The sequence below is a fragment of the Clytia hemisphaerica genome, unplaced genomic scaffold, assembly GCF_902728285.1.
Source record: "Clytia hemisphaerica strain Z4C2 unplaced genomic scaffold, Clytia hemisphaerica genome assembly, whole genome shotgun sequence".
NCBI lineage: Eukaryota > Metazoa > Cnidaria > Hydrozoa > Leptothecata > Clytiidae > Clytia > Clytia hemisphaerica.
Window position 1 is genome coordinate 882,129 of NW_027103657.1, and position 22,556 is coordinate 904,684.

The 22,556-nt window shown below is 35.6% G+C and overlaps 2 protein-coding genes across 9 annotated transcripts in view; both read right to left on the reverse strand.

Annotated features, from left to right (window-relative positions):
• The window catches only part of LOC136803250 (heparan-alpha-glucosaminide N-acetyltransferase-like), a 32,281-nt gene extending 10,280 nt beyond the window's left edge, over window positions 1–22,001 (reverse strand). The window contains exons 1-12 of one of the 8 annotated variants that reach the window (XM_067059982.1): window positions 18,741–20,809; window positions 18,203–18,251; window positions 17,666–17,765; window positions 12,521–12,639; window positions 11,761–11,864; window positions 11,021–11,092; window positions 10,538–10,577; window positions 8,528–8,739; window positions 7,425–7,501; window positions 6,994–7,164; window positions 5,961–6,073; window positions 5,010–5,126 (exon numbers count right to left, since the gene is read on the reverse strand). In XM_067059982.1, the coding sequence (XP_066916083.1) occupies window positions 5,010–5,126; window positions 5,961–5,995 (152 nt within the window). In that variant the 5' untranslated portion in view covers window positions 5,996–6,073; window positions 6,994–7,164; window positions 7,425–7,501; ... (6 more) ...; window positions 18,203–18,251; window positions 18,741–20,809. Of the gene's footprint in view, window positions 1–5,009; window positions 5,127–5,960; window positions 6,074–6,869; window positions 6,890–6,969; window positions 7,165–7,424; window positions 7,502–8,527; window positions 8,740–9,863; window positions 10,025–10,537; window positions 10,578–11,020; window positions 11,093–11,760; window positions 11,865–12,520; window positions 12,640–17,665; window positions 17,766–18,202; window positions 18,252–18,740; window positions 20,814–21,980 lie in introns of those variants that run through there. The other 7 variants (XM_067059979.1, XM_067059981.1, XM_067059978.1 and 4 more) reach the window with 7 other exon arrangements.
• LOC136803273 (uncharacterized) lies at window positions 557–2,099 on the reverse strand. The gene is made up of 2 exons (XM_067059998.1): window positions 2,016–2,099; window positions 557–1,804 (listed from the first exon to the last, which is right to left on the reverse strand). Exon 2 carries the CDS (start codon window positions 1,797–1,799, stop codon window positions 837–839), a length of 963 nt encoding a protein of 320 aa, XP_066916099.1. The 5' UTR covers window positions 1,800–1,804; window positions 2,016–2,099; the 3' UTR covers window positions 557–836.
• Window positions 22,002–22,556: the final 555 nt, after the last annotated feature.

The following is a 22,556-nucleotide window of genomic DNA, read 5'->3' on the forward strand; positions in this document are numbered from 1 at the left end:
AGCAAGCTCTTCCCTATCCAGACGGCAAAAAGTGTGGTACTGGTTTTAAGCGCCGTTTCTACCAAGACGGACGGACAGACACACGTACACACGAACAGAACGTTGCAAATGAAAGGCCCACTCGCTTAGCGCTGGGCCAATAAGGGACTAAAAAAAAACACAGCAAAAAAACACGCATTTTAGGGATCAATCAGTTGGAACACTCTGTTTAATATCTTTTGACGGTATTAATATTTAAATTTTTTTTCATATTGTCGCTGATCGAAGCTTGCCGTTTCATTCTTGTGAATATGGTAATTATAGCGCTAAAGACCTTATCGGAGTTTTTTATTTTTCTAAAAAAGCGATGCATTCTGGGATTGTTTCGAGTGTATTACGATAGAAATATCTTAGGAATTCCTCGAGGGAATTCTATTGTAATACACTCGAAACAATCCCACAATGGATCGCTTTTTTAGAAAAATAAAAAACTCCGATAAAGTCTATTCTAGAAGAAGTTCATTTTATCTTCTTGAACGAATTTTGAAAAACAAATTAGTAGAAAATATAAGCACATTTGAATATCTTTCAATAATATATAATTTTTTACTATACGACAAATACTTGGCAAGTTATAGTCAAAAATAAAAACACTGCACACCTTTTTGAGACAGGCTTTAGTATTATTAGCCTATCTCTATCCCAACACGCGATTTTTTGATCACTCTGTTGGTCTATCACTTGTTACCACTACGTTATCACTTGTTATCACTTGTTACCACTACGATGGAACAGTGTCGAGGAAAAAGACGTGGTCGTCTGGAACAGGCTTTAGTATTATTTATATGCAATGTTCTTTAAACATGTTCGTGTAAAATAATCTTCTTAACAATATGCACTGATCTCGAAATCACTTGACTCTGCCAAAACCATCGGTAAGGCCAGCTCATTGCACAGATCGCACAAAAGATATAAAAACTTCTAGATAACCAAAAGTTGCCACCGTTTCTCTTACTAGAAATCAAAACATGGCTTTTTAGATTATCAATACTTGCGGTGAAGTTTTTGTTAACATCTCTCTTAAAGTTTCTGGTCCGACCAGAAAGATTGTTATCGAAATCCATTCTCGAGCCTGTGATCTTCTTGATTTCTTGTACAACAGGAATCGAGTCTAAAATCCTAGTTTCTGGTAAAGATACGCCACGCATACCATCGGTTTGAAGTCCTTTTAAATCTACCATTTTGAATGCTTCTGAGCCTGTCATTTTGAGACCTTTCTGCACTGCCATATTTACCGTATCAATACTAAATTCAATGTCAGTGTCCGAGATAGCTACCTCATTTCCATAAATAGTACTTTCGGCTCTGGATACATTGCCTCTTGACTTGTCCGCCATTTTGGATCCCTTCTCCACTGTCATACTTGCCACCTTTGGTTCCTCAGTCTCCAATGCTTTGTCTACCATCTTGGCATATTCATCAATCACAAAATCGAATTCTATGGAAACGTAAATATTTCCAGACTCGTCTCCAATCTTCTTAACAGCTGACACATCTGTCATGTCACGTGATTCATGATAAAGAACTAATTCGTTACCAGACTTCTGACGCAAAACAGGCTTCTGATTACATAACTCTTCAATCCATGTGACGAACGATTTTCTTGTCCGAATTTCGGATAATGATTTCCGCTCATGCGCAGTGAAGGATTCAATGGATGTAACCAAATATAATGACATTAGGAAAGCTATCAATTTTCGAAGATTGACTGGTATTTTCAAAACAACATTAAGGAAAATTGTCAAGCATATGATGAACATAAACCCTGAAAAAGAAAAGAAAATCCATTATAACTACAGTAGATTCTCTATAGTTCGAACACTAACGGGAAACCGTAGATTTATAGAAAATTCGAGTTATCTCTATAATTTTTTGCCTGGCGGGTCCTGCAATCATGTGAGTGTTCAGAATTCATCCGAGTTATGAAGACTATACTTAGCTTATACCAACTTATTTCTGAAAAGCGTTAATATTACCTTTCCTCGAATTTGGAGCTGTGACATGACTGCCATCTTGCGTCGAATTAGAGAGCCTCGACTGATAATAATAGATAAACAAGCCCCAATACTTACAAAGAAAAGTGTGTTTAGAAAAAGTCCTCCAAAAGCCATTCCGTCGTTTTTTAAGCAAACAGCAACAAGAGCAATAATATCTCAACAACGATAACAAACTTGTTGCCAATGGTATCACCAGAAAAGCAATCCCCAGCAGAAAGAAGGGTAAAAGTTCTCGAGTTTCATGTAGAAGTAATCTTAGTTTTGTTTTGCAAGTATAAAGTGGTATGAACTCTCTCTTCTTATAACACGACGAACCCAAAAATATTTCCTCGCATCACATTATCTTGAAGCATGTATTGAAGGTTCACCATTATTCAATCAAATTGCTAAAATGTTGTTCTCTAGCCTTTCTTCCAGTCTCTGTTATAAAACAAATTTTGTTTTGTTTTTCTATAATTAGTTTTCAAAAATAAAGCTAGCTAGCTTTTTTTCCATGTGAAATTCATCAATTAGTTATGTTTGTTGGTGATGGTGGAGCTGTGGTGTTGTTTAGAATTGCCGTGTTTGTTGAGTTTTGAAAAGCTATTATATCATGTGATCCAAAGCTGTTCATTTCAGGCGGGATTCTGAACTCAAACATCGTTATGGTAAAACAAGTCTTGCAGTTGCTGATCCAATTTCCTCACTAGGGAATTTGAAATAGTTCTGTATCTTGTATCAGCTTTTATACTGAAGTCAGTTTGTCATGAATTTTGGTACTTTCACATACTTATTCCTTATTTGGAATCGAGATCCCTTTCAAGTGCACGAGAATGAGGAATGATTTATTATAATGTATGTCATTTGACAGAAACTTAACCTTTCTTATTCTACACTAGTTGGAAAGGACATTTTTAGGCTTAAAACTCAAAAAGTTAAGAACAAAGATTTTTGATGTTCTTATAAAAAAAACGTGTAGTTGGAAAAGACAAGAATGAAAAATCGGTTACTGTTCCTGATGTATATAGAAAAGAGTCATCAAGAAGATTTTTTACCAACCGGTGTTAAACATGCTACTCTATAAAGGCCGGTCTCCACTTACGCGCGCTGTGATCGGACCTTTTGGCTTCAATCCTTTTTGCTTGGAAAAAAGATTACGTCATAAAAATGTAGCGCACGCTTGAACAAAAAGTTGAACACATTTCAACTTTTTTCAACCGATACGTCAGATCGCGCCAATGGAGTTGCTTCATTTTTCTTTTGACCAATAGCGTGGAAGCTTTGCTCGAAAAAGTGCGATTGAAGCGCGCGCAAGTGGAGACCGGCCTTAAGAATATTCATGATATCCACCATTGCAATGTCTTGTGACATTACATCACAGACCCAATAGCTGATTGGCTGTAAGTGACGTAAAATCAGTCAATACGTCACTTACAACCAACCAGCTGTTGGGTTCGTGGAAGACATTGCAATGGTGCATATCATGAATTTGTGATGAAATGGCATCAGCAATTAAAAATATCGACACAATAGAATTGGGTATGTGAACGTAAGAATGTCATTGTTAAAATGCTTTTAAAATATACATTGAATATATGCACAAGACTCGAGGTTATATGTATCACATGTTAAATTTAGGTTTAGGTTCGGAACATAACCTAAAAATAATTAAGAAAAATTTTCCTATGATGATTTCGACCAAAAAGTTTTGAGAATATCCATGATGAATTGGAAAAACAACATTCTTATAAAAAAGGCGTGTAGCAAATGTTTTTTAGAGGAAACTTGCAAAGACAAGAAAAAGTATCATGTTACAATTATCGAGGGATCGATGGATGACGGATTATTCCGGCGAGTCTTAGAAGTTATTACACAAAATTCTCTTTATTTTAGAGTAGTGGGAAGAAAAAAAGAATCAAAAATCGGTTTCTGTTGTATATCTGTTGTATATAGAAAAGACTACTTAATGATCGATCGGCGTATACCGAATAATTCGCACATAAGTCTCGCTAAGACGAGAAAAGTGTCGTGTTGCAATCATCAGGGTGTTTTAAAAAGGAGACGGGCGCTCAAAATTGACGGGCGCTCAAAATTGACGGCGCCCTCTTTGGTGGTGTCTTCTTGGATTAACAGTTTAGAAATCTAATAAGAGGCTTGTGTTGTTGTTTTGGAGGAGAGTGTGAAAAGATATGGTTTTGTCGCTACTTGACGGGAAGAAGACGGCTTGCTATTTCACTCGACCCTGGAAAAACCCAATATTCACCCACTTCCTTCTTCTAAAACACCACGGAATCGATGGATGGCGGATTATCGTAATTTAAACATAACTACCTTATTGGGGAAAAATGTGGGAGTTTTATAAAACTAAATAATTATTTAGTCGGTTTTTTTTCGTCGAGGAAAAATTTTGTCGCCTAGAGGCATTTTCGTCACTTTTCCCCGACCAAAATTTCAAATTCGCCACTTTCACCCGACTAAATTGATCAAAAGAAATGGTCTCCTTCACTAGCTCGAAAATGGATTTTGTAATTCGACGTTTAAAGCACTAATTTCGGTAAATAAAGGTGTAAAAAAATTAGATTTGAATTTTGGTTGCGGTATAAAATTTTGGGTAAATGTTTTGATCGGGGTATAAAAAAATCGGGTACAAGTTTTGGTCGGGTGATAAAATGTCGGACAAAAATTTCGTCACCCCCTCAAAATTTTTGTCACTTTTCCCCGACATTTTTTCACCCGATAAAGTATTAAATGCAAATGTAGAATGTCATGTAATCTATAGTTTCCACGCAAATGCATGAAAATTGACCCATTTGACTGTTGTATTTAATCTCCTTATATGAGCCTAAAAAATTCTCCATATTGACTGGATATCCCCTAAACTAATCCATGATTAAAATCAAGCTTATACCCCTTGGAAATTTAAGAAGGGATATAAAATGGAGTAGCCTATTGCTTTAAATTAAAAAAGTTGCAACACAAAAAAACCAAACTTACGTTTTGCAGCCTGGGACGGGTAACAAGAAAGTCAAACACAGGTAAACCACTAACAAAATGAGCATTATGAAATGTTGCAATGGAAACCACGGAAGCTGTCTCTCCAATCGTAAGTGTCTAAAAATTAAGTAAAGTAAGTAAGTACAGTCGACGCTCTCTAACAGACGTTCTCTAATTCGACGTTCTACTATTCGATAGGCTCCTTTATTCGATGAAATTTAAAATCCCTGTCAATAAGAAACTCTCATAAACGAAGCTCCCTTATTCGATAAGCTCCCTTATTCGATGAAAATTCAATTCTCCTTGAAAATCGGATTAGAGAGCGTCAAATTTATATTTATCTGGTGGAGCGTATTTTTGCCACGCAAAAATTTAAAGGTAAGCGAATTAGTGATCGTTCTGAAAATGTAGAAATTTCACCTTAAGGCTTTTTTTTATAAAATGACTCCTCGATTCATGCTAAATATGTCTCTGAAATGAAATCTAGCTAAAATGCACATTAGAAGTGAGTATTTCCTTTAATGCTCCTATAGAAGTAACTACAATCGGTGCCGAAATATTTGGCACAAAACAGGGAATTCCCTCAAAACTTTAAAATCGCAAGTGATTTTTAAGTGCTTTGAAGCACAGTTCGGAAGTTTTAACTGTGAGTTTTAACATTAGACTTAAGATCTCAGGATCTAAAAGCTCAAAAATGTTTCAATAAGGCTGAGAATATAGCCTGGAAGCCACTAAGGCCCTCCCAAATCGAAAAATCCAATTAAGCAAAGTGGAAGTACTCACTTCTCGTTTGAGCTTTAAATTCTGAAAAACGTTAAGATACCCAAAATTGCCAATATATTTCGGCGCTGATTGTAGATGCACAAAAATTAAAGGGTGCACGAATACCCTATTTTAAACGGCGAAACGCAAAATTGATTGAATTAAGATGTCTGTGAGTTATATACTCACGTTGACAGTCTCTTCTTCAGGCGAACACCACACATTCAAGATGGCCACTACCAAGTATGATAAAGCGAAACGTTGCAAAACACCTGGTATCCTCCAATGCTCATAATCTTTCCCTGATTAAAGAAAAAGTAGAAAATCAAAGAGTGAGTCTTATGAACGTATGCAGGAAAAATCGATGTAAGCTAAAAACAACACCCTATGCAATGCCATACGTTCAAGAAAGTCGCAAATAGAATCCTCCCGTAAATTAATCCAACTTCGAATAGACGCCCTCCGCCAATTACTTATAAAAAAACAACACTCGCTCACTCCTGATGAAAAATAAACCTCAATTCAGAGAAAACAATAATATGAAACTCGATAAAACATACCGTTCGAGTTTCACGTACGGGCTGGTTGAAGTTAAAAGAAAATCAAAGTGCGAGTCTTTGAGTGTTTCACGAGAAAGTCGCGAATAGAATTCTCCCGTGAATTAATCCAAATTCGAATAGACGCCCTCCGCCAATTACTTATCAAAAATCAACCCTCGCTCACTCCTGATAAAAAATAAACCTCAATTCAGAGAAAACAATAATATGAAACTCGATAAAACATACCGTTCGAGTTTCACGTACAGGTGGGCAAGTAAATTTACAAACCCCCTTCTCACAGACCCAGTGGAATTTTTCAATCCATTTAGAATCAAAAAAGAAGAATTGAAGCGCACAATGGCTATAGATAGTTCCACGTTATTTATGACTTGGAATTTCAACTATATTGTTCACAGCCCAAATGGTTCAGTGGGAAAGGTGAACTGTCTCCACTGGAGACGATTTTTCAACCGATTCTTCCAATGGGCAGAGGTCCATCGGGGCTTTGAGAAAGGAGCATACATTTATTTAAAATTTGAAGATTAGTATTTTTAGTTACATTTCATAGAGCGTAGCTTTATACCATTATTTAGAGTCCCACCGAGGCTGTGAGAAGGTTGTATATTTATCAAAATTTGAAGATTAGTATTTTTAGTTACATTTCATAGAGCGTAGCTTTATACCATTATTTATGAATAATCCAAGTGCAAACAATTTGATGGATCGAACGATTATTTTCTTCGTGATTGTTATCTTTGGAATTGTTTTTCTACGTATGCTCCGGCAAGAAATGAAAATAGATGCACCCATTATGAAGATGAACCAAGGGAAAACTAAATCAGCAACGGTCAATCCTGAATGAAAAGTGAAATAAAAAAATACATTTTTATGTGAGCCAGTAATTTTAACCCTCTAGGTCTTATGTTTTCGTGCCTTTTAAACTAAAATGTTAATTGAATGAAAAATATATTAACAAAAACAAAAAAACATCCGTTAGATTTTTTCCAATTTTTGAGAAAACTTAGAAAATAAACGGCCCAGTCGCTAAGGCTAAGGGTTAAAAAAATGTTACAAGGTGAAATACCAGATATAAATCTAAATATAAATGACATACCATTCCATTTAGAGTGATTAAAGAACCAATATTTTCCACCACCATAATTAACAAATATCATGACCAATATGCTGATTCTGAAAAAAAAATTGTTCATGCAACTTTCTTACTTTATCAAATTATTATAAAATTTACGTAGTTATTTAGATTTAGGGTTACTGACGGATGACTTCTTTGCTCAAAGAGAATAATAAGGTCAAAGATCTAGGATTGCGAATTGACGGGTATGTGTCGCCTAACTTTTCACCTTTAAACCCTTAGCGGGATTAAAAAGAAGGAAAATATTGTTAATTTTACGACTTTTATTGGGACCGATATCTAATTTTCTGATCTATCCAACCGTTACAGAGAAGGTCAGTTCAAAAAACGCACCCTGAAGGGCGGAATATACACGTACTCTTAGGTGCCAAATAAACGGGGGGGGGTTCGAATAAACGGGGGGGGTTGGAAAATTTTCGAGATTTTAATAAACGGGGGGAACCTAATTGCCGGGGGGGGTGGGTGGAAGTTGTACTTCTGAAAACCTAAAATTAAGGTAAATATAGGCTAAAATCAGGCTATTTAAAGCAAAATAAGGGTCTTTCTCTTTGACAGCTGAAAATATTTTTAAAAATTATTAAACGGGGGGTCCTAATAAGGTCCGAGGGGGGGGGGTGTTGGAAAATTTTCGAAAATTAACAAGCGGGGAGGGGGGGGGCGTTTATTTGGCACCTAAGAGGCACCTAACCTTCACTTGTTTAGATAGCCTCCCTCCGTCCGGATATAGCCCACCATTCTTACCTAGTTTTTCTAAAGGTGGGATATTCATCCCCTTTGGGCTCACTAAGGTAAAAAAAATCATGAAAAGACAAACAAAACCTCTCTAAGGTTAGGAAATTTATTCAAAAAATGTCTCGCTAAAGATAATTTTTCCGCAGAGTCTTCCCGCTTTAAATCCTTAATTCTTTCTAAGGGTTGATTTTCGGAGGTCTAGTCGACACATACCCGACATTCTCCAACCCTAGTCCCCAACCGGGTATAATTAATTTGTCATAAAAGCTTTCTTTAAAATTTTTAGTGTTCTCGATGACCATGACCACGTTACTAAAATTAATAGTTCGTACCCTCTGAAAGTATCCAACGATCTCAATCGTTTAGTAGATTTCCCTTCTTGTTCATTGTCTAAGGTTACTGCTCCCATATATTTTCCAGAGTTCTGATATTTTCCGCTATTATTTCCAACACTGATAGACTGCTTGTTGCTATGAACGCTACCATAACTTTTATGCGAGCTGTTACTTCTTGTAAAAGAATGTTCTGTCAAATCGTCAGTTGGCTTAGATGGAAAAAATTCATAATGTCAAAATCGGGAAGGTTATAAGATTAAAACTTATTTTGGCGGAAAATAATTTTGGCTAATTCGGCTAATTTAGACAACATTAAATATTTTTCTCACTCGCCAAAATAAGTTCTGGCCAAAATTAGATTTTTTGGTATTTTGCCTAAATAACTTCTTGAGCTCACAAAAAAAGCTTCAAATAAGGCAAAATAGAATAGATTGACGCTGTCATTCGCCAAAATTAAAAAAAAATCATCAATCGCCAAAATAAGTTCTCACCAAAATTAAAAATTTTCAGGATTTTTGCCGCTCGTCAAAACTAGTTCCCGCCAAAATAAGTTCCCTTAAGGTGATTCAAGTCCTATATAACGTCCAGCTAACGTTCATAAGAGTCATATAATGCTAAGTAAGCGTTGTAAGCAAGCGCTAGGATTTGAGTCACGGGAGATTTCCATAGCTTTAACTTGACTTCAAGTCTTGATACTTTCAAAGGGTACACAATTATTATATAATGTTAATAGTAAGTCAACTTAGTAAACTTCTGTTAGTGAAAATATTTTCATTATAAAATAAATCATGCTCTAAAAGTTTTGGATCGAAGCGACACATTTTAGAAATAGTAATTCAAGTGTGGAAGCCTAGAAAACGCATTAAAACAAAATGGGAAACGTATAATACATGAAGCATAATGCATTTAATGCTTAACACGTAACTCGTGAAAAAACGTAATGGCAAATAAATTCTAAGAAATAGATTTGCAGAATCTTTTAAGAGATTTTAGAGCTTGCGTCACCTGGACGATTAACACAGATTTTTAAAGCCCGAAGGGCTAGATGTCGTGATTTAAGCCATCGCAGGCAAAGAAAAATTGAATATCTGAAAAAATATTGTTTGTATTGTTTTTGAAAATCCTCGAAGCATCTGATTGGTCAAGCGCTGAAATTCTACTGTAAAGTCACGTGACCTAGGTAAGATTTCCTACCTAACCACGACACACTTCAGCTGAAGCACGACACCTAGCCCTTTGGGCTATAAATCTATTGAGATTAAAAGGCCTTACTGCCTCCAGTGTTTTTCTTCAAAATTGGAAAAAGAACTTGAACAAAACAATAATTTTGTACCCTCTGAAAGTATCAAGTGAGCCAAGCCTTGCAGGAACTTTCTGATTACTGTTCAAACTATGGCTTAATGATGCAACAGACAATTTGTGTTCGTGAGGAGGTATGCTGCCATACTTTGACGAAGATTCGAAACTCTTTCGTTCACTCTCTTGCGAATCCTCCTGTTTGTAGATATACACGATTTAAATAAGAACAAAATTGATGAGAACAAAACATTATAAGAACATATAATAAGATAAGATAAGATACGACTTCCTTTTGGGCCATGCAGCCGTTTGTGCGGAATTTAATGATTGATAAAAATTGTTTAAAAATATACATTTTTTGTAAGAACACAATATATAAGAACATAAGGCCTTGATGGCCAAAAATATTAAGAACAAGTTACGAATATTTTAAGGCTTTACCTGTTTTCTTAGCAAACTGGACAAAAATACTCATAAATTGGTGAAGTATTTTTTAGGCTTCAAAAATTTGTTCTTATAAGGAAAAAACCTGTAGTTTTATCAGAATAGTAATGTGTAAAGCTGCAGAGAAATGTTTAAAGAGGCATTATAACTTTTTCTTTACGAAGTCCACTCGTTTACACAAATCTGTTTTTTCCAGAACAATCAGTGAAAGATATTAAATATGTTGTAAGTTTTTCTAATTTGGGAAGAAAAAATACCACTTACAATACTTTCATAGCTAATCATCCTTGTCGAGTTATATTTTCTAAAAAATAAAATTCAAACAAAGTAAGAATGAGCTTTCTAGTCAAAACTATAGTTCTGTGGTCTTTAATTTGAAACTAAACTATCACAGATAACTTAAAACAGACCCCAATGATATGGTAATCTTCAATTAATTGTGTCCTACGCGTTTTCCTACAAACCATATAAGAACATAAGGCTTCGATAGTCAAAATGCTAAGAACAAGTTAAGAACATTTTAATGCTTTGCGGACTCAAAAAGACCCGATTTTTTAGGAAAATAGGTAAAAAAGATCACAAAATAGAGAAAATAAGAACATTGTAAGAACATTTTTAGGCTTAAAACCCAAAAAGCTAAGAACATCCAGAGGCTTCAATAATTTTGGATGTTCTTATAAAAAAGTATTTCAAAAGAACGACTAAACACTTAAAGATAATTCATAGAATAATAAAACAGTATCTTACTGTATAGCCAAATTCAATAAAACGAAAGATACCATCAATAACAATATTATGGAAAATAGCACTTAACCAACGCTAAAAAATAAAAAGAAAAGAAAAATGTCATGATTCCTCCTTCGAGGGGGATGAGATGGAGTTTTTACAAGAGACTTCACTAATTGGTCATTTGAAGTAATAGAGATGACGCGTTCTTTAGAAAAAGTAACAAAATTGTTTTATTACAGTTAAACAACCAACCAAATCAAACGAGAGCTTGTAAAAACTCCAGCTTGTCCCCTTCGAGGAGACCACTTCGAAATTATAATCAATGCTAACTGTAATTTTTTTTCTTTCAGCTTTGAATCGAACTCCTCTTTGGAGGAGAACATAAGAATGAAATTCGAAAAAGTATGAAATCTTTTCACAGATAAAAAGCTGTGCTGTTTCTTGACAAGATAAATCAGGACCTAAACACTGTCGCAAAGTTGTGAAGGTTGCCTGCTACCAATAAGCCGATGATCACTGAGCATTGACCTTTATATTCCCTGGACCAAGAGCCATCTTTAATCGGTAGGGTTTTTAGAAAAGTGGTAACCCTATGCTAACACTATACTTTCCGTTTAAAAAGTTTTTTACCAACAGTGAGTAGTGCTACCTTTAGGATACAACTTCCAAAGAATTCTGATCATAGGTTTTGCATGTATATACAGGATTAAAAAACCTGTCCATGGTATATAGAGGTCAGTGATACTATGCATTCTTACGTAAATAAGTAAATATAGGTTTCTTGATGATTTCAATCTTTGAGCATGATGCATCATTTACAACTAACTGGTAGTGTCCATGCTCTCCGAAATGAAAGGTATCACTAAAAATAAAATTGAAAATCATGTTATGATTTATCACACCTACCCATCTATCAACCCTTCTTTGCAGTGTGGCGGTTCTTGAGTGAACACTACTAGCAATTAAAAAATCGACAAAAAAATTGTCTCTAAACGCAAAACATTTTTAGGCTCCCTCTATCAAAACAAACCAAACAAATTCTAGTCAAAACTCTATTCCATACGAGGGACATTTCCCTGGATCTCTGATAGAGCGCTGACTATTTTTAGCATTCGAAAAGCTTAGTAACTAAATAGACGTTACTTTATCGCTTCAATGCAAGGGGGGGGGTATCGTTCTTTTTCACAAAAGCGCTCTTAGGTTTGTCTTTTTGATACCACCAAAGATAAGAATTTTTAGTATTTTTGTTACCAGCCTCTTCAGAAGCTGGCCGTGCCGCTGAAATTCCATTCCCTTCCAAAAGTAAACTATCTTAATTAAGGATTTTTTTGGGCTGTGTCAATATTCAATCAATAATCCAATTAACTCGCTTGTTTCGAATGGAAAGGTCTGAGATTAATATTATTGGTTTCTTTTATATGATATGATAAAAAAATGAAAACCAACTTTGAACTATATTCTTTCACTTTTTTCCTTTTAATCATTAGTTTAAAAATAACATATTTTCTTGCATCAAACCTGCATATTTTTGTTTTGCTGGTAACATCCACCACATCATATCGAAATGGAAACCTGGTAGAAATCTTTGCATAAGACAAAGAGCCAACTGTAGCATTAACACAAGGTTGTGTCAGACACTAAAAGGAAACAAAAATAAGGAATATCATAACAAGGAAAGCTTTTAAGTTGTATTAATGTAACAGTTTAACATTCAAGTGAGTTCCAAATTACTTTATACCTTGGGGATTAATCTTTGCGGGACTTATTCTCTTTTTTTGACTATTTTCTTTCAATTTCCTGAGGGTTTTTGAGATTTTAGGAGACCTGGACAAACTGCGAAAGATAAATTTTTGGGAGGATTAAAGTTTGCGAATCTCAGGGGGGGGTACCAAGTTGTGGTACTGGACCAGTGCCGAAAAGTTGTACTTTCTTGTTTTTTGAAATTTATCTGAGACCACCACCACTTAGTACCCTGGTACTAAGTTGAATTTACCCCTTAAAATAGGTATACCACCCCTTAGTACCCAGTACAATCTTGATATCACCATTGAGAAATGACACACCACCGTTAAGTACCCTGTACTAAGTTGATTTCCCCCCTCAAAATAAGTATACCACCCTTTAATTCTTAGTAATGGTATTTTTTGGTACGATTTTTTTCCACCCCCCGGACCTTATTAAGACCCCTCCCCCCCCCCCCCGTTTATTAATTTTTGAAAAAATTCCCAGCTACCAAAAGAAAAGTTCCTTGTTTTAGTCTAAAAAGCCTAAAAAGCCTAAATTTATTTTAACCCTTTTTAGGGTTTTTAAAGGTCCATTTTCCAACCCCCCCTCCCCCCGGTAATTACGCCCCCTCCCCCCGTTTATTTAATTTGAAAAATATTTCCAAGCCCCTCCCCCCGTTTATGCAAACCCTGGCACCTAAGAGTAGGAGAAAAGCTAAAAATAGTTTTAAAACTGCTCATCCAAAGGTAAAAATGTAACAACCATCCCAAGAAAATTATAGGAACTTATAAAGTATACTATTGAATTGAAGGTTTTGTTTTTACATAAGTGTTTCCGTTTCATATCAGACACATATTTCATATCAGGACAGTGTCTTGTTATTGTTATATTATGCTGATATAAGCAAAAAAAGGTTTTTCTTTTCCTCTTTCTAACCAATCTTGCTCCACATCCGTGTCAATCCAATGTGAAAAAGCTTGTAAATTAAAATTGATGAGTAACCAAACGATATCACTCTTATTTAAAAACAAAACCTTTAAAATCTCTTTTGGCCCTGCTGAAACTTTCAAATTTCATCAGGGGCAAAAAGCGCAACACAAAAAAGTTAGCTTTCATTTTCTTACAAATTGGATAAGTCAAGAGAAAGTGAAAGAACATTTTTTGTGATTTTGCAGGATTTTGAGTACCAGATACTAACTTGATGCCTCATATTTGGTAGTGAGACCACCATTTAGCCCCTTGATACAAAGTTGCAAAAATGTTTTTTTCAATTAGGACCACCACTTAGTACCATGTACTAAGTTGTTTTTTAATTACCTTATCAGACCACCACCCGGCACTGGCCCCCACAACTTAGTACCGACCCCCCCCTGCGAATCTTCGAAAAAGCTCTCGAAACTCGCGAAATATAATCCTCGCGAAAATTAATCCCCTTACAGGTATATTCAGGAGACACGTACACATATAACTAAAGTCGTAAAGAAAAGGGCAAAAATATACTCTTGCTTGTTACCACATTCACATATGTGCACACTAAAGTAAGAATATAATTTAGTTGTAAATCTTCCTTTAATTAAACCTAGTGTTTTCTCAAAGAAAAAATACAGAAGTCAAAAGTGTTGATTTCTTGTTGTGTTAATTCAAATATCAATAAACCAGCCGAGGCTGGAAGGTCGGGTGCATGTCACTAGTTCGACACTTTCTAGTCCGACAGTAAAATAGTCCGAATCTATAAAATAAATTTAAAATTTGGAAGTCTTTTTTCCCGACGTCACTTTTGTCCGAAAACGAAAGATTTTTGAGTGTCAAATGTGATTCATATTACGTTTTTTATATGTTTTGTTTTTTTACTCGTTGTCGGACAAAATTGCTGTCGGAATACTGACACATTTGTCAAACCCAACGTCGGACATTTATACTGTCGGACTAGAAAGTGTCGGACTACTGACGACCTCCCGGAAGGTCAGCCAATAGAGCTTAGCTAGATAGCTTTAATAAGTGGGTTAACAGATGTAAGAGATGTACTGAAACAGAGTAGACTAAAAATGTTGAATAATGTACAAAATGTGAAAAATTTGATAACTTGATTTAAAATTATTTAAATTTTAAAACAAGCCTGAGAGCTCCTCCAAACATCAAACAATTAAGCTATAGTTCATTACTACAAAATAAAAGAGAAACATAGTGTAATTAAACATTTTGTTAATTTCATTCCAGTCAGTTATGATACATTTTTTCTGTTGGATGTACCTTAAAGGAAGAAATTTTGGCGGAAAGAAAATTTGGCGGATTTGGCAGATTTGACTGAAATCCGCCAAATTAAGTTCCCGCCAAAATTTCTTTTTTCCGCCATCCGCCAAATTAAATTCCGGCCAAATCAAACATTTTGAAAATATGATCTCTTTTATGTTTTAAGGTGTTCTTGCTATTTTTTCGCTGTTTTGACGCCATCCTAATGTTAAATTTTTAAGTGACCGCCAAATTTAGTTTTTTCGTCCATCCGCCAAATTAAATTCCCTCTGAAATTTCTTCCTTTAAGGTAGACAATCCATTATCTGACCAAAGTTTTATTAGAAATAAATAAGAAAATTGCCAAAACGTCAGAACCAAAATAAAAATATCCATCAAATATACAAAGAAACTGTACTTTTTGTTTTACTTGATAAAACTCCAATAAAACTTTCAACTAACAAGCTACAAGCTTTAAGTCACAAAGCAGAAAAACACAATTTGCATAAAAAACTTTGCAAAACGTAGTTCATACCGTGAGATCGGGTAACTTGCATCAGTGGAGGCTAACATGCATAGCCCTCAAATGAATGACCTGGTTGGTCATTAAAATACAACTACTCAATGAGGTACGTAAAAACTGACTGCTATTCAGTCAAAGCCAAAATTTGTCAAGGCAAACATAATTTGCGTCCAGAACTGTTGAACAAATTGTTTAGTTTTTTAATTATTCAAAGTCAAAAAGCCATTTGTCGTAACTTTCTGTGATTCACTTAAAAACAAGTGATACATTTATGGACCTACCTGAATGAAAAATGAACACATGAACAATTCCTATGATTCAATCCCGAGAAAAGCTGGTAACAGACGAACGGACGGACGGACCAACACAGGTTAATTTATAGGACCTCCAGGTAGGTCCAAAAATGTGACTGATCATTGTCCTACTTTGCACTTGAAGCAAAATCACAAAATCTTGTAAAACACAATTTGCATCCAGTCTGCGTAAATAAATTTTGTAGTTTAGTACCCTCAAGTTACACAACATGCACACAACCATCTTGAAGACTTTGCTGGTCGCAAATGATAATCGAAAGCAAAACTTAAAATTCATAACTATGCGGGGAAGCTCATTTTCCCCCGTTTTGCTTTAAACTCGCTTTTGCTTGGTCTATGAATTTGGGCGATTGATTTACCGCCTTGGCGGAATAAACACACAACCATAATAAATAAATTCAACAGGGCAGCGGTGTAGCAATTAATTTCAACTGGGAGTCCTCTCTTCTGTGCCAAGCACTGGCCGTTTTTTTTAAACTTTAAAACAATGTTAAATGAAGACCAGATTGATCTGTTTGTTATGGCTGTGCAAGTTGTGACGAGAGTGTGCATGTTGTGTAACTTGACGCCAGCCCGCTTTCTGCAAGTCTGATAAGAGATATATATAAACTGTTATCGCCATTCATTCCATTCCATCATTCAGTCAAAACGTGCGCCAAGGCTAGAAAAGGTTAGAAAAACACAATCTGCGTCCGGAACTGTGTGAAAAATAGTTTGATCAATTTCAACAAGAACTGTATATATTAATATTAATATAAACGATCAAATTCCAAAGACCATTTGTCATAAAAAAAGTCCAATAATAGGAGATGTGATGTCATCATTTGGTTCCCGTCATCTGACCGACCCTGATTTACGGTCAGCAGGTAGAGTTGGAGAGTCGGAAAGCTTTTCCGCTGCTTTGCTGGATTTCCACTGTCGACCTCTGCACGCTCTGTGTTTAAACAAGTTTTCAAATCGAAGTAGAGAGCCGCATGCTAATGGAGAGTAAACCGAAAACACCAGTTTATCCACGGTTTCTCAATTTTAAAATTTGGATCAGTCCACACGGATTCCCTTTCAACAAGATGTAGCTGCTTCTTAACAGAAAAATATTTTCAACCGAACGAATGACTCTCACTTTTTAAAGTAGAAATGACGGGAACCAAACAATTTTTTGCGATTCGCCTTATCAAACATGTCCAAGTCAAAAAAAGCACGATTGCATCCAGTCTTTGTCAAATTTATACAGTAGCTGTACTTTTGTAAACTTTATCAAATTCCAATAACATTATAACACCATCAATCCCCTAGAGGCAAACAAGAAAAATATGTTTTTATTGCAAAAACTATTAAAAAGCAGCAAAATAAAAAGTATCAGAAAATTCAACATAAACAAAAACTTGAGCAAACGGCTTTAAACTTTTAAAAGATGTAGAAAAAGAATCCCCTTGATGAAAATCATGTGTTTGATTTGCTGAATTAAAAAAATAAATGACAGAAATTGAAGCTTGCAACAGATTTACACTGGAAATACTTTGGTACGACACTGACTTATCACATCTGACTTATCGCTTGAGCTGCCATCTTGAAACACTACATTATGATCTGTAAAAACAACGTACGCTAAAAGTACACAAAAAGTTAACCCGATCGGAAGAAAGTTTAGAAATCAAAGTGAGATCGGAAGATCGGATTTTTTTTTTGTCGTCTTATGGAACCGAATTTTACCTATTTGAATGCTCAGCTTAGGCTGACCAATAATTGCCTGTCCTTGTGTTCATGTGAAAATTTGGACATGTATATTTTGAATTCATTGTATAATTTTGTAGATAAAATGTCATAACATATGCCTACATAAAATACACCTGATGAGTCTTTCATTTATATTACCTTATAACAATTAGAACATATGGCATTAAATTCCACAGTAGTCTTTGTTGAATTATTATCAAGAATGAGCAACGCTTCATCGTACCAAAGTGTAGCAGTCCTTAAAGAAGAATTATGAATGTAAAACGTTAAAGAAAACTCTCGACTGCCAAAGTGAATATATTAGCCAAGGCCAAAAACTCAATTAGTAAAAATAATAACAACAATTTATTTAAGTTTAAAGTGACATGCATTAGATAATTCAAAGGTTTTTAGGGAATATATCTATGGCAAGAACCCTTGGCCAGTGTCAGTCAATGATATGTGAAGAGAATTGAGTAGCCATTCTGAGGTCGTGGCAAGGAGCTTATTGAAAGTGTCTATTGTTACAAAAATGGGCCTCAGAGCATTGTGAAGTGAATCCAGTAGTCATTCTGAGGTCGTGGCAAGGAGCTTATTGAATGTGTTGTTGCAAAAATGGGCCTCAGAGCATTGTGCAAACCAAGCAAATGGAAAAAAAATATAGAAATGACATCAAAACCCGTAATTTGCACTTACTTTTCTGTTGCAATGTCACATGATTCAAGTCCAAACACAACAGAATGAACTAAAAGATAATAAATGAAACATAACATGACTGACCAGTAATGTAACAAAATGTACAAGGTACGTATATTGTTCAATAAACCTTTGCATGCCTAAAAGTTTCTTACTGAGTTCCCTTTTACTTAGCTGCAAAGTTTGGACTGATTTGATGCTTTGTTGAACAATTAACTATAGTACAAAGATCTTTATTGGGGCAAATTGTTTCGCTTACACTTTTGCCACTTTTGCCCTTGTTCCCACTTCTAAGATGTCAAAAATAGCAGCGAAACAATTTGCCCCATTGAACGTTGTTACATCAAAATTTATCAACTTTTTGTTTAGGTTTTTGTAAATTTATGCAAGTTTAAATTTAACCCTCATTGTTTTTTGCTTATTCTCAGCCTGAACAGTTTCTTAACAATTCCTTATTTTCAGGACTATTTCCAGACTCATTCATTATAAACGTGTTTGTTATATGAAAAAAATGTGTACGCTGTCTAAAAAAAATTACTTATAATTAAACAAGGATTGTAACTTCTTGTAATGCGAAAATATTGTCTAACTCTGGCATTGCAACCATTTTGTCAATTGTCAAAATCGTTTACTCAGCTTGGTAAAATCCGTGTAATTCCATTTCAAGAAATTTTGTGCAAGTCATTGATGACGCAAGAAATCAACAAAAGAAACCAATAAAATATCAAAGAAAAAAGCTGTAAGTGGGAAAAAAAGATTGTTCGCCAATCTTGGGGATTTCCCAAACTCAAAATTAAGTTGGCAGGTTTCATAAGTTTTCTTGTGGTATATATGAATATATATGAAGACTCCCCGGCCATTAGCGCCAAAAAGTAGGGCCAGTCATTAACCTTCATCATAAACTGTGGATTTGTCAACTCCTATACTGTCTCCAACCACTTGTTGGAAGCTCCCACAGGCAAAAAACCTGAGAGCAATCAAAACTTGGGTCTCCACCGACAATGCATGATTTCTTCTTGTTGGTCTCACTAAGTCATTTCGCAGCAAATTAGCCAAAAAAGCAATGCCTTGTCGTGAAAATCGAAATCTATTTCTTATTTCTTCGTTAGAGAAGGTGTTGTCTATCAAAATATTCCTCAGACGATACGTTCTTCGTCTTCTTCAATTATTTCCTCCAATGTTTCCATATAAAGGTGTTGATTCATAACATTCGCCATCTTTCTTGTTTTTATTCTTAATCTGCTCTTAATCCTGCTATGGAGCAGGATTAAGGCTTGCTTGGAGCCGCTAAGGCTCTTAATCTGGATTTAATCTTTTCTTAATCACGATTAAGTTCGTGAGTTTCGAACAACCGCTTAATCGGCGCTAATCGCAATTTAATCCGGGCCGTCCACGGTAGTACCCAAAGGAAGTCATTTTTTATTGTCGAACTTTTTCGAACAGAGTTTTTTGTCGAATTTGTCGAACATTTCTCGTTGTCGAACTTTGTCGAACTTAATATGTTTTGTCGAACTTAATCGAATACTCACAATTTTAGCGACTTTTGAAAAGTTCGATTAGAGAATTTAATCGAACTTTTGTCGTTCGATTAAGTTCGACAAAGTTCGATTAGTTCGGTAATCGAACTGTTCGATTAATTACGTCTGGATTATTGCTAGAAAATGTTCTTTTACCCATGGTATGGGCCAGAAATTGAGCAATACTTTTAAATGATTAATGGCAATTGAATTTTTTCGCTAAGAAAAGGGGTGTGGTGGACGACTATTCTGCTGGCTTTGTCTGAGCATGGCTTCACCCCCCCCTGCTCGCAGGGGAGGGGGGTTAAAAGGTCTCAGGGCAACTGGTACCTACAAATAGTCTTTGGCCAGGGGCCACCTACTGAGCTAGGGCGGACCTAATTTTTTACATAATGAACTGGGGCTAAATTTAATTACACTTGACAAAAAAGAAAGTTTTTCTAAAAGTATATCTACGATTTCAATTTTTAGCTTTTTTCGATTTTTGAACTTTTAGGGGCCACCTAGAATATTTTTCCAATAGGGGCCACCTAAATCCTAGGGGGCACCTAAATTCTTAGGGGGGACCTAGGACCTGCTTATAAGCCATGGTCTGATATGATGGTTAACCTTTGTGTGCTCAGATCATGATTGTTTTCTGCTGTGTAAAGGGATGGGTGAAAACAAAACAATCTGACAAATAGGTATGCTTTCTCAAAATTGTAAGGGCCGCGCTCTTCTAAAAGGACTAGCAGCAGAGACAACAAAGATGCGTGATTGTGTTACGAAATAGGCTTTAGGGCGCGCGCTGTATATCAAGAAAATTTAGTTTTTTACTTTCTTTTCTGATTACCAGACGATCTCAATCGAACAGAATCAATGATCAAACCAGTCAAACCAAATCGAATGCAATCAACCGATTGAAATTCGATTGTCGAACGCAATTGATCTCAATCAAACATCAAAATTCTGGGTAATATTCGATTGGTAGTTTGATTGTTGTTCGACTGCGTTTGATAGACCTTTTCGCCTTTGCGTCCGCCATATTGAATTGTATGCAAAAATACAGGAACGAAAATGCCGTGGTTGGATTTAGTTGGAATATATGCAAAACATATGCAAGTTTACACAAAGATTAAAAAGACAACAAAGCATCTTATAAATAAATATTATAATCATTAGAACAATAAAAGATGGAATTTCTTAATCCAAAAGGAAATATTTACAGAACAACAAAAGCCATTTAGGAATTTGTTCTTAAAGACATTGCATATTCTGTTTTCATGCCATTAAGAAATTCCACGAAGACGGAGTACACACATCAAACTTTCAAAACACGCAAACTGAAAGCAGTAATTATGACGTCACACTTTATCAATGTTTTGATTTGATCATTTGGCGGCTCTATTCCCAGGAGAATAATTTGCCGTCAGCCGAATAAGGATTGTTTTTTACCTTCGCGGGTGATTTTTCAGTTTGAGATTCTGTCTAATGTTATGGTCTTTTGAAGTGCTTGTTCTAAGAGATGAGTGAATATAATTGTTTTTAGTTTTCAAGAGAAGCAAATTTAATCTTTCTTCTACAAGATTACACTTTAATATAATGCCAATTATGCATGTAAGTTTTTATTTAATACTTTCTTTTTGCATATGTTTTGCATACTTTCTAAGGGAATTTCACCACGGCAATTCGGCCACCATAATTTTTGCATACAATTCAATATGGCGGACGCAAAGGCGAAAAGGTCTATTGCTCTACAGTATGCTCTAAAGAAGGCTGATTTTCCATCGTAAATCAAAGAAGAGTGTTTGACGCCCTCTGATGTCCCGAAAAGATACAATCCACCACTTTTGTCATACTTTCTCAACCGTATGGAAAGGATATGATTTGTCACGTGACCTAATTTGGCAATTTTTCCTTCCACCCTTATGATAACACTAATCCTTAGGTCACGGTTCAAAACCACATGTTAGCAAAGCAAAAGAACCGGAACCATGACGCAACCGCCAGCACCGCGCAATCGGATGCAATCGAATCTCAATCGAATATTACCGCAATTTTCAGATTCGATTGATATTTGATTGATATTCAATTGCGTTCGATTGAGATTCGATTGCATTCGACAATTGAATTTCGACTGGTTCCGTGAATTTTCTATGGAAGGACTATTTTCCTCAGATGATTAATTTTCAAGGGCCTTCAGAGGTTTACCGTGTCTGTAAGAAAATTATAACAACCAGCTGTTATCAGGTTTTAGCTCTGGTTTGCTGGCCTGTGCTTACCTGCCGGGAGCTTCTGGTGGGCAGGCCACTTTTTCTGCCACTGTACCATGTAAAAGCTAGGCGTACTAACTACCATGCAATGCTTATATCGAAATCTGCAATAAAACGAAAGCGGTGACTTCTTCTCAGTGGCTTCTGTAACTGCTCCATCGAAAAGTGGGATTTTTTAAATTTCAACCAATGAAATTGCCGTGTGTGATTATACCGTCAACTGCTCCAACTTAGGACAAGTGTACGCAACATGGGACTTGTTGATATCTGGCCTGTATTTTCACTTACTGTTAAATCTCTTTGACAACAAATTTGTTTTGATAACTCCACCACATGTCACAAGAACTTTCACTGATAACGCGCCCTTTTTAACAGAATGGAGAATTAGAGAACGCCCGCCACCTAACCGCCTACCGCCTGATGAGATTAACAAATAGCTAGTGTGTAACTTGGTAAATGTTTATAAAAATGGGGGATTTTCCATGGTTGCAACATGGTAGCACGAAATAGAAAATATTTCCATAATTTTTTTCAAGTAAAGGTGACCTTGGAAAATCGTAATTTATGCGCCCGCTATAATTTATT